Below are 12959 nucleotides of genomic sequence, written 5' to 3' on the forward strand. Positions count from 1 at the left end.
TATATATAAAATCTTTGTGTTTAGAATGAACAATTGTTTTCTTTGACTTTATTCTCCTACTTCCTAGCTTGTTAAAAACCCTACAAGGGCTGGGGATATACTTCAGGGGCACAAGTGCCTTCCTGGCAAGCACAAGGTCCTGAGTTCAATTCCCGGTACAAACAAACAAAAAACCCTGTGAGTAGGCATTATTAATATCCTCATTTTACATATGAGGACACTGAGCCACCAAGAAGTTAAGAAACATTTTCAGGATCATACAGCCAGTAAGAAGCAGCTCAATATTTGAACCCTGGCAGCTTATGCTCTTAAGATTCAGCTTGTAAGGCGTGGAGGAGTGCAGGTAGAGCCTACGGCATGTGGGCCACAGCAGGCATGCAGCGCCCTCTCTGTCAGCATGTGAGCCAAGTCACCCCAGCAGCTGAGCATCAGGTAAGAGTTGGTTTTTTCTAAACCAAACTAAAATGTCAGTATTTAGGTTTAATTCCAGCGCTGACACCGCGATAAATAAGTGGTTTTTGGGGCTGCAGTTTGGGCACTCAGTCTCTAACTGGTTTGTCATCACTGGCTTAGAGCAACTTCTTGTAAGTTCCTGCTGCTGAAGCTGCTGCTTTTGTATGAGACAGGATCTCACTATATAGTTCAGGCTGGCCTTGAACTCATTATGTAAGCCGGGTTGGCCTCAAATTCACGGTTACCCTACTGCCTCGCTCTTCCCAACCTCCCGAGTGCTGGGATCAAGGCATGCACCACCATGCCCGGCCTCCTCTTCTGTTTTGTAGTTCAATTCTTGGCACCATCGCATGCCAGCTGAATGAGTCTTGGACAAACTGCTGAAGGTGTCTGAGCCACAGTTTCTTTATCTATCACATGGGCCTAGTAGCAGCTTCTTTATAGGATTTGTTGGGAAAATTAGATGAGCCTGCCAACTTGGCACACAGTACACATTTAATGAGAGTTTGTACTCTTCCTTCCCTGCTGGACATCCCTCTTCTTTTTATGTTTATTGCTGCTCAAAAAGTGTGAAACTTCTATTTCTCATTCCACTGAGAACGGAGCCCAGCAGAGCTCCATGAGGAGGAGACTAGGCAGCTGTAGCGAAGAGGATACTACTGCTGACATTCTCGTAGTGGGCATGTTTGCAGGACATGTGCTAAATCCCCAAACAGGGGCTAGTTCATCTCAACCCCTGATCTGCCCTCACCCGCTACCGTAACAAGCCTTTCAGTACACAGATGTTGGTTTCAAAGCCATACTTCTCCACCCTGTTCCAGAGGGATGAAACAAGAAAACTCACCTAACGCCCTGACTATTCGCATCAGGACTTCTCCCACTTTCATTCTGGTCTCAGGTGTGTGTCTGCCTTTGCCGCTGTCATATTGAGCCAACAGGTCAACCAAGATTTTCTCAGGGTAGACATCTGAGAGTAGGGCGATTCCTAGGGTTCAAAAACAAACAAAAAAAAAGAATTTATTACTGTGTGAAAGGCAAACAAACCCAGATATTCTGTGATGAGATGAACACAGAGACATCTAACTCCAGGTGTAATTCTACCAGCAGGGGCAGCCCTTTATTAGAAGAGACAATATATTGAGGGGAAAGAAGATGGGCCTGGGAGTTCAGACTCCTGGATTCGCCTAGTCCCAGCCCAACCTCAAAGCTCTCTTGCTGCACTGACATTCTATGACCTATGGGTTGTGGATGCTTATGGTGGAAGCTAGATGATTACATATCATGGCAGAGATTCATCTGGCAGCAGGCGGCAACTACTAGGGATTCTGATTCTAAGACAGTGAGGTTTGAAGCCTACACCGTCCCAGCCACTGTATAAGCCTGAAGCACAGTAGTGCTTCCTGCCTTTGCTTGCTTTGTTCTCCTCTCCATTGGCATTATTCGCGATAAACTATCAATGATGAGAATAAGCAGCAAACATTTTCAGAGCATTTTGGGCATGACGATTAGACCGAAGTGTATGGCTGAGTTTCCAGATCAATAAAAACAGGGAAGATCCTGCCCCTGAGGCCTCCTTCCTAGAACCCTTCTGCCATGGATGCCAGGCCCTTCTTCATACGCGACCCACGACAGTGTTATTAGATCTGAGCCGTCATCTGGGGTGGGATGAGGGGAGACTTGACCTCAGACAGGACCAGAACAAGTCTCTGGTCTCCCAATTCTATAAATTCTATACAAATTCCACTATTCAAGGGAACAAACTTATATCCTTCTAGAGACAGTGAAAAAAAGAAAAAAAACTAAAGAAAGAAATAGGGCTTTCAAAATATATCGAGGATGAGAATGCTTCTCAGCACCTCCGGTCCCTGGCGCCTAGTCAGGATTTTCTCAATAATCCCCTAACTGGTCTCACTGCTTCTTCCCCTTTTCCCTCATTGCAGCTCAAAACAATTAGGGTTAAAACCTAAGCCAGGCCCCTTCATTCTTCTGTCCAAAGCCCTCAAGGGTTTCCTTCTCCCTTAGGTGGGAGTAGCCCCGCCCCACATTGCCTCCGTCTCTGCCTGACCCCTCTCTGACCACATTCTCAAGCCCTCACTGTCCTCGGCCTTCCGGCCACCTCGCTTTTCTTCCAGGAGACCTCGCTGTCCGGGCTTGGCGTCTCTGCACCACTCCCTGCTTCCATCCGCTTCAGCGGATCCTTTTCCAGGAAGCCTTGCAACTTGCTCCCAAACTTCTCCTCACAATATTTGTAAAATATAAAGCGGCAGTTTCCTTTCTCCTGCCACTCTTTATCCCTCCCACTGGCTTCATTTTCTTCTTAGCGCATATTAACTGAAGGTCACGTATTTCCTTATCTACTGTCTGCTCTCCTCCGTGGAATGTCAACTGCTCGACACCAAGGATTTTGTTTCCTGCTGTATCCCCAATGCCTAGAACAGTGCCAGCACTTAGCAGGTGGTCAATGACTGTTAAACGATTCCATGAATGACTAAAGAAGGCTCAAAAATGCAGTCTTGATGTAAACTTCAGGAATTCAGGAAGAGGAGGGGGATGGAATAAGAAGAAATGCTGAGAAATCTGTGATTATTTTTCATCTGAGTTTATCATTTTCCTGTCTAAGCAGACAACCTTGCAGGCAACATCTATGCACTGTTTTCTATGGTGCAGAATCTGATTCCATCCTCTTATAAATTAAGTGCACTGTCTTTCCACTCCCGCACCTCTGGTGAGCCGTGGAGGCAGTGTACCCGCTGAGGCCGCACCTGTCTGCCCATCCTCTTGCCTGCCCTCCCCACCCCCACCTTTTCTTTGTTTCCGGAGAAGTCTCTGCATGGAGCCCTAACCCATGCTGCCTCCCATGGAGGCTCTAATTTTACAGGAGGAGAAGTTTGCTCTTGAGTTTCAGGCTGTGGCAAAACTTGAATTACACAGTTCCCTCTTGGCAAAATGTGACACTGTCATGGTAGTTTGCTCTATTGTGTAAAGTGATAGGGAGGTCCTTGGAGAGTCAAGGTGGAGTTAGAAAACATTCTACTGTAGGAAAAAAGTCTGTGGCTTAAGAAAAAGGTAAATGAAGCAAGGTGTGATAGTACATGTCTATAATTTTAGACTCTGGGAGGCTGAAGCAGGAAGCTTACAAGTTTGACCCTAGCCTGGGCAACTTAGAGAAATCCTATCTAAAAAAAAAAAAAGTAAAGGAACTGTTTATTAAGGGAGTGAAAGGAAACACCTTCCAAGTTCTAAGAGCCCAAAAGAAAAGTGACTTGGTAGGTGCTAACTGCAATTCCCCCAGGTGTGTATCACTGATGTATTGCAAGGTCTGGTATATATCACAGAGCCACAGCTTTTGTTGTAGCTTTCAGGAATTTGTTTGCTTTTAGGAATACAGGTGTTCTTTGTTACTGAAAACAGTGGGAAAAATGGGGTCTGCTATATAAAAGTTAGATCTATGTCTAACTTCCCCAAATCTATTTATTACTAAAACCCCTCCTACTGTTGTTTATTCCTGTTTTCTTAGTATTTAGCAGAAAAGTTGTTTACTTCTATGATCATATTACCCTGACCAAGCGAGCTCCTGATATCCCCGCTGCGGTGGACAGGTGTGTGGCTGTGCTCAGACTGCATCTCTCTCCTGCCACAACGCCCCGGTGCCCCTGCAGGAGAGCCAGCTCCCCGCTCTCAGTCCGTGTGGGGCTGACAACACTCTCTCCTCACAATGACTGATTCAGGAATGAGCAATGACACTTGATTCTGGAATCATTTTGGAACACCGGGAAAGACAGGTTTTGTTTTGTTTTGTTTTTGTTGTTTTTTACATCCTGTTTGAAGTTATTAATCCGGAGCTACCAGCGCCCACCATGTGGGGAAAGCCTATCCAGGAATGACACCAACACCTAAGAGTCAGGACAAAAGAGCAAGGCAGAAAAAGGAAGCGGCCTGATGACATTCTTTGAGCTGCCAAAGCAACCCAACTGCATTTTTTTAAAATTTGTGAGACAAGTCTAGTGTGATTAAGCTGCCCAGGGTGGCCACTAAGCTGCTCAGGCTGGGCTTGACTTTGTGATCTTCCTGACTCAGCCTCTCAGAGTGCTGAGATTATAGACATGCACCAACATAGCTAGCTGATCCAACTGCATTTTACCCAGCAGACTTTTTAGACACATAAGCCAATACATACTCTCAGAGGCTTTTGTCCATTTTTTAATTTTTTTTTTCCGGTACTGGGAATTGAACTCACAACCTCGTGCTTGCCAGGCAGGCGCTGTGCTGCTGAGCCAAATCCCCAGCCCCTGTCCATTTTTTCTTCAACCAAAGGAATTCTTTGGTTAAGATTTGTTTTTCAGCCAGTTATGGTAGTGCACACCTATACTCCCAGCACTCAGGAGGAGGCTGAGGCAGAAGAATTGCCACGAGTTCAAGGCCAGCCTGAACTACATAGCAAGACCCTATCTCAAAAAACAACAACAAAAAACCACTTCTCTTTTTTCTATAAGGCTAAGTTTTAAATTCTACCATGGGACTTTATGTTTTCCTATTCTTTCATTAAAAGGCTGCCAACAGCAAAGGACAGTTTCCTTGTTTCCCATAAACTCAGTTGTTAGCAATTGTTTGTCTTCCTGTTGGCTTGCTCCACAGACTGCTGCCAAATGGTCCTTGGACCGTTGTTTAAGTTTTACTTTCTAAGATACAGTTGCTGCCTATGAGTTTATAAAGCCCTGGAGGACAAAGGCAGTTCCCAACTTAGTCATCCAGCAGTCAAGAAAATCATACATGGCGGTTAAGACTATGACAATAAATGTATACAATTTTTTTGTAGTTTTTGTTTCTTATTAGAAAAGTCTTCTAATTATGACATGCTGAGGTTAAAGTCATAGCCTTCACATAATCCTTGGTCCCTCATATTTGATAATTCCTTCATAGTCTGAAAATGGGGTAATTTCTGGGGCACAACAGGCTTTAAGGAAGCATGACACATTAATCCCTTTGGCAATGAGAACCAAATGATCGTGTGAGAGATACCTTCTGCTCTGATCACAGGAAAATGACTACACATTTCAAGATGTGGTGTAACAGATAAGATATGTAGAAGGTAAAGGGGAACCCAAACCGGCAAGAGCTCAGGAAAGCATTCTGTTTTGAGGCACAGCATAGGATACAGGGGAATGAGCTCAACTGAAAAAATATTACTGAAAGTATTTCCTGCAATAAAATACGGTCAACTTTGTAAAATAACTGTTTCTGCCAGAAATGTATTTTGACTGAAATAGTGTTGACTTCGAGATGATCACTCAGCATGCTGCTCAGAGACTTTGCAGCCCTTCAGCAGTTAAAGGAGTTTAGGAGTAGTTTCGCTTTACACAGTGCTCTTCTCGGAAAGATGGCCTGATTTTAAATGTCTTTGTTGACTGGCTCTATCCCAGGAACCTACTAAACCATCTCTACTTTTTTTTTTTTTTTTTCTTGGTTTTTCTCCGGTACCGGGAACCGAACTCATGACTTTGCGCTTGCCAGGCAGGCGCTTTTTGCCGCTGAGCTAAATCCCCAGCCCCTAAACCATCTCTACTTTAAAACTAACCCAGGCAGATAACAACCTCCTAAAATATTCAGCCAGCCACCTACTCACTTGAATTTCTCAGGTATTCCCTGCCAACAAAACTATAAGAAACACACAGTCCCACAGACTATATGATTCTATTTACAGGAATTATCCCAACTAGGCAAATCTATATAGAGAGAAAGTAGATGTAGTGGTTACCTAGGGTGGTGAGAGTTGGGTCGGGGAGGCGGAGCAACTGCTAATGAACAAGGAATTTCTTTCTGGGGAAATAAAAAACAATCTAAACTTGACTGTCAAGATGGTTACACATTCTGTGAATACCCTGAAAACCACTGAACTATACATTTTAAATGGAATAAATTGTACGGTGTAGGAACTTTATCTCCAAAAGCTGTTATATACATGTACTGAAACATGACATGTTACTTCATAAATATGTATCATGTTTATTTTTTATGTATCAGATAGAAATAAATTTCAATTTTAAAAAATTATAAAAACTGTAGGAGAATTTCATGTCTGCTCTTTCAGGCTTGTAGATAGAAAGCAAACGGGTAAAATAGCACAGCACATCTTAAATGTAAAGGGAAACCCACTGCCAAGGGCAAAGTATTAGCTTATTTGGTATCCAAATCTGCTTTGGTGGCTCCTGTAGCATAATAGTAGAAAAAAGAGAGAAAACAACCTGATATTTGTGAGCTAAATGGAAAAAAATCAAGTACCTCACATTTTGCAGAATGTCTTACATTTGTAAGAATGTTCTGTTTAAATATTTAAATTCTGTGGTAAGCCAGAAATTCTACGCAAAGAATTTATCTTAATAGATAATACAAGCATAAGTAGAAATTTTCTATGCATAAAATAATCGCTCTAGTGCTATTTATAACAGAGAAGAATTGAAACAAATTAAAGATTCATAAATAGAGGACTGGTAAATCACAGTCATTCCTATGCAGTACTGCAATATAATGTATACATCCACCTTTCCCCAAAAGGAGCAGCAGCTTTTTAAGAACTGTTATAGAATGAGTTGTAAGATCTGTTCATAGCTGAAAGGAAAAATATACTGCAGTGTGTACAGAACTCAGGCTGTATTTGTGTACTAAGGGGAAATCTATATCAAATATTTCTGGAAGGATACAGTATTCAATAAACTAATGATATTGGATTTTAGGAAGGGAAACTGGGTGACTAGGAAAGAATTTGCAAGTAAACATGGCAGAATGACCACAAACATTTATATTCTTTTTTGTTTGTTTGTTTGTTTGTTTTTTTCTGGTACCAGGAATTGAACTCATGAACTTGTGCTTGCCAGGCAGGCGCTGTGCCGCTAAGCAAAATCTCCAGCCCCTACATTTATGTTCTTTTACTCAGGAAATCCCACTAAAGTGGTAACTAATGAGTAAAAAAGGTATAAACCCACAAACAAGGAAAAAGAATGCGATAGTTGTGAAAGGTTGAAGTGTGGGGAAAAAAAGACAAAGATGGAATAAAATAATGGTAAGAGTTTGACACAGCTACTTGATCATTTGGAAAAATTCAGCAATGAGTAAGTGGGAAAAGAAAGCAAATACAAAAGACGGACCACTGTGCTATCGTCAGCAATAAATATTCACACAGCCAGCAGTAAACAATGACCAATGATTGAGCCCAACTGTGAAGGAAAAATGCCAGGAGGAGGGATCTGAGTGTGTATGTACACTATGTCCACACTTTTTATGCAGAAAATTAGGTAATATCCAAATATTTTTTAAATTAAGAGAGGTTATTATAAACATTTTATTTAGAAATGTGGGGGTAATTACTAGAAGAAAGTGCTTGAGAAAGGGAGAGAGTTGAAAATAAGAATCTCTGGGGCTTAGAGCTGAGGTTGGGGTTAAGAAACAGGCTAAGGGGCCCCTGTGTTCCCTCTCGCACGGTGGCCGCCCTCACCCACGCTCTAGGGTGTACTTATTTTCTTACTTTCTGCAAGCTCACTCTGCACAGCCTGTTTCTTTTCCTACCTTGAATAAAACTTTGCTATCTTAAAAAAAAAAAAAAAAAAAGAGGCCAACAAACAAGATTTTTGAGTTTTACAAACTATGTTCAAAGTAATTAAGAGAAATAAGTTAATTTTTAAAACTAGAAAGACAAGAAAATATATATTAATCTGTAGAGAAACCTGTAGTTCAAAAGAATGATGAGTGAGGGTTAAGAGAAGGGGTCAGACACAGGGAAATTTTCCTTTTGCTCATGAAAAGATAATCAATCACCCATCTCTGTTGTTCTCTCTTGCAGCTCTAAGTCACATAGGCAAGAAAGGTAGAATTCTGAAAAGGAAAATACTATCCTTTAGCAACATACTTCAGTTGGTACATTTGAGAGCCCTCTTTATTATGGAAACTAACAGTACTTTCAGCACCAAGAATCCAGGAAGTTGCACAAACTGGGGAAGTTGGTTATTAATTCGAGGAAGTACGGGGAGCTCAACTGGATAGCTGGGCTGTCTTTGTAATTAGACTAAGTGATACCGCTAGCATACCAATTTGATGTTTAGCTTTTCTAAAGGCCCAAAGCTGTATTAAATGTGGACAGGTCTCAATAAAGGTATAAAGATTCAGAATGAGAGAGTGTTACTCAGTCCTGAGAAAAAGACTGGGTTATACCAATGAGCGAAGAGGCTAACAGTTGAAGATTTGTAAGAACCATACCTAGAAGTGTCTATTTAAGTCAGGACCTACATAATACACTCAAACACTAAGATAATGCCATTATGCTGGTGTAAGTTGTTTTCTAATTTCCGTTGTGGACAGGAAAAAGTAAAAGTGACTAAAAATATTTTTACTGACAGCTATCTTACTGGAAGTCACTTGAATCATGAAATGTTACGAATGAAAGAGAACAGCTAAGACATTAAAACACACTGAGTGACTTAAGTATGCCAGGCACTGTCCTAAGTACTCCATAGGCGTTCATTCCTGTAATGGCCCCAACAGTCCTTTGCAGGAGCAGCTACTATTACTGTGGGAGACCTTATAGGAGGACTAAGGCGTGACTGGCCTCTTCCGCGAGCGCTAGATAGGAAGGTGGGGTGAGTGCACGCTCACAGGCCGCAGGGCAAGTGCACACAGCTGAGATCCTGTTGTTTACCCGCACATGTATCGTGGATGGTGGGAGGCAGATGAATCGTACCTTACTCTAGTTGTTTGTACCTATGTCCAGTGAATGAAGGCAGAGAGTGCCAGTCACTTGGGCCTGTTTGTCAAAGGGAGACAAAGGGGCCCCAGGCCACATCTGAACCTAACTCCCTTGTCTCTTTGTTTTTCATTCTCATCGTCCTTCAGCGAGGCACGAAGCTCGCAGGCTGGCTCCTACATATTATTATTAATTTTATGGAGGAAGAAGCTGAGCAGAGTGGAGAACACCAAATGCATCACTGCAGAGCAGAGCTGCCATCCTGCATGCTCAGTTACACTCACACCATGGCGATGCCTAGGAGAAAATAACGGCTGGAATAGCTAACTTCACAAATCCTAACCCTAAAGACAGCAAAGCTTACATTTTCAAGTGTGTATGTAAGATTCGCCTCTGCCTCACTCCACAGAATGTATCCTCTGACGACCCAAGGTGGGAGAGAGGAGAGGCTCCCTACCCTCACCTTCTCCACTGCCTCTGGCTAGACTTCCTAGAGGCTGCTTTGTTCCTACTTGGTTTCTTTATTTAGCATGTGGAAATGGGGGTAGTAATGTTAATGAAATTCACAAATGATTCTAACTTGAGATGCTGCCAATTTTAGTAATGAGAGAAGAGCGATACAAAAGGGACACGGAAAACTAGGATTTTAATGAATTTCAGATTTTTCATCTAGCGACTCAAACGCCTCCATTCTGCTCCTCCACTCTGTAGTGAGACTTGAACCCAGGCCTTCGCCCTGAGCTATATCCCTAGCCTTTTAAAAAATTGTTGTATTTATTTTTACACAGGGTCTTTTTATTTTTTTATTTCTATTTTTTGGTTTTTTTTCCAGTACCGGGAATCGAACCACAGGGTTTTTTTTAAATCAGAAATTGCCCAGGCTGTGCTTGAACTTGCAGTCCTCCACCCTGGCCTCTCAGAGTGCTGGGATTACAGGTGTGCGCCACTACATCCAGCTTTCCATCTTTACAGGCTACTATAAACGCTCGCGATCTCTTAGTCTACTACCCACCCCAAATAAAATCCAAAGCAGCACTGAAAACCTTAAGTCTCCTTGTCAGTGCTGCTTCTATTAAATATCTACAGATGATAACAGAGGAGAAGAAATGAGAAGTCAGGAAAACTGTGTGTCAAGACGATCATGGATTCTGCTGCATAAGAACAAAGCTGCCCTAATATCGACTAATGGCACACGGATGGGAAAGAGGGAGGGAGGAAGAGAGGGAAGGAGGGAGGAAGGAAGAGAGGGAAGGAGGGAGGAAGGAAGAGAGGGAAGGAGGGAGGAAATACAGCAATTAGTTCTACTTTGAAAGTAATCACTGCTCTTTGTAATTAGAGAACCTACGTTTCAGCTGATCATGGGTGAGAAATAAAAAGGCAAGTTGTCATTCATTAAATTCTTTCTATGTAGCTTTCAAAGAGTGAAAAATCATGTCATCATTCTCTTTATGCTAGCAAAAGAAACATTTACTGCTAAGAAGAAAAGAGGGGATTCTGGTATCCAAGAAAACTTTTGAGCTGATTCACTCTTTCTGCTGAATCTAAGTATGAAAATAAAACACTCTATACCTCTGAAAACCTGGTGATGTCCTGGTAAGAGGCGTAGCATCTAAACTTTGGGTTCGTTTGTTCCTAGGTTTTCTCCTGGCGTTTCCCCTCAAGCCCACCCACAGAAGCTGCTAGATAAGTGAAACGGATGTGTCAGGATCTCACTAGTTTGGGAAAGCCAAAAACTTCCAAGGAACATTATCACCTGGCCTTCAGCTCTGGCAAGACAGGGCTGATCTTTCGTACCCTCTAGGGTCCTGAAGAATGGCTGGTGGGGTGGAGACATAGTCTGAGCCTGGGGAACCAGCCAGTGACAGAGGCGAGATAATAAGCTCTTCTAAACTCTTTTTGCTTAATTAAGCTAGCAGATGTCCTGATGAGATGATTGGGCAAGTCTTGTAATAGGAGCTCCAGGCTTAGAGAAAGTGATCATTGTGAAATCAGCAACCAGACACGCAGGGCTTAAAATTGTAGCTTCATACAGAAACCAAGCAGAAAGACTATGACAGTCCTTCAAAGAGCAGGGCATGGTGGGACATGCCCATAATTCCAGTTTCTCAAGAGGCCGAGGCAGCAGGATACCAAGTTTGAGTCCAGCATAGGTAGCTTAGTAAGATTCCCCTAACCTTTCTCCTCCCTCCCCCATATCAAAATAAAGTTTAAAAAGGGCTGGGTATACAGCTTGGTGGTAGAGTGCTTGCCTAGCAGGCATAAAAGCCCTGGGGTTCAATCCCCAGTACTGAAGAAAAATCCTTTTCTTCCTGAAAAGTGCATACACACATGAATACTGCCTATAATTTTGGAGAGCTACCATGCCTAGTTAGGGACTCCATAATCCTGTACTGCACTAAGTAGTGAGTTATAAAGGACACCTATGGAGGGAAAGGAGAGCTTTTAAAAATTGACTTTGCATCCTGGGTTCTATCCTGAAAACCACAACAAAAAGCTAGCTTTGGTTCCATAACAAAACAACTTAAAAGTTTTTCTTCCCCCAAAGATGTAAGTAACACACAGTCACTTTAAAAGATGCAAATACCACAAAAAAGTATAAAGTAAAATAAAATCACCTGTGGGGAATATGGGCGCCTCAAGGAGTAAAGGCAGACCGGGGTAGGCTTCTTTTCAGAGTAATAAAAATGTTCTGAACCTGACAGGGTGATGGACCCACAACGGTGTGAATATACTAAAAGCAACTCATTTACACATTTTGAAAGAGTGTATGGCCGGGCACGGTGGTGCATGCCTGTAATTCCAGCACTCGGGAGGCTGAGGCAGGAGGATTGTTGCGAGTTCGAGACCAGCCTGGGCTACAAAGTGAGCTCAAGGCCAGCCTGAACTGCATATCGAGACCCTGTCTCAAAAAGATCCCCCCTACAAATAATAAAGTGTTTAAAAAATAAATAAAAGAGTGTATGGTGAGTGAGGCATGATGCACACCTGTAAGCCGCCACTCAGAGAGCATGAGGCAGGAGGACTGCAAGTTTGAGCCCAACCCTGGTAATTTAGCAACCGGCCAAGACCCTGTTTCAAACTAAAAAAAAATTTAAAAGGGGCTAAGGATGTAACTCAGTGTGAAGGCCCTAGGTTCAAATCTCTAGTACCCCCTCAAGACTATTGAATGTGAATTAAATCTCAATAAAGCTGTTTCCAAAAAATTGTGTGAAATCTGAAATTAGCATAAACATTTTGGTGTTTTCTCTTTTGTAGCTCATTATTTGAATAAATATACACACAGTGGGTTTTTTTTTTTTGTCTTTTTGAGAGAGGGTCTTGTAATGTAGTTCAAGCTGGCCTTGAGCTCACTTTTTTAAATTTATTTTAAAAATAAAAGAAGAAAAAACATAATAACAAATAGACATTCATTTACAAAATAGCATAAGAACAAATATAAGCAATACTGAATTACAGACAAAGTGGTAGGAAATTAACAATGGTTATTGTATTACATATTGATATCTTTAAAGTGGTTTCTCCAGGAAAACAAATAGAGACATGCAAGATGGATCAAATAATCATTAACTGATCCTTTCAGTAAAGTGACAGAAGACAGCAGTAAAACTATGTTAGCTATCCTGTATATACATATATACATAATTTCCCCTTCTTTCTTTTCTCTTTTCCCCCATCCCAGTTGCTCTTTACTTTTGAGCAGTTTCCTTTCGTTTCACAATGTCTATCATACCTCTTAATTTTTATTCACTCTTTCAAGTTCTTTTTTTTTTTTTTT

The 12959-nt window shown here is 41.9% G+C and overlaps 1 protein-coding gene across 2 annotated transcripts in view; it reads right to left on the reverse strand.

Moving 5' to 3' along the window:
* Window positions 1-12959, reverse strand: part of Tango6 (transport and golgi organization 6 homolog) — a 200609-nt gene that overhangs the window by 90969 nt on the left and 96681 nt on the right. For both annotated transcript variants that reach the window (XM_005403579.2, XM_013503936.1), the window contains exon 15: window positions 1298-1438. In XM_005403579.2, coding sequence (XP_005403636.1) covers window positions 1298-1438 — 141 coding nt within the window. The remainder of the gene's footprint in view (window positions 1-1297; window positions 1439-12959) is intronic.

This window comes from Chinchilla lanigera, unplaced genomic scaffold (genome assembly GCF_000276665.1).
Source record: "Chinchilla lanigera isolate Chin_1 unplaced genomic scaffold, ChiLan1.0 scaffold00083, whole genome shotgun sequence".
Taxonomy (NCBI): Eukaryota; Metazoa; Chordata; class Mammalia; order Rodentia; family Chinchillidae; genus Chinchilla; species Chinchilla lanigera.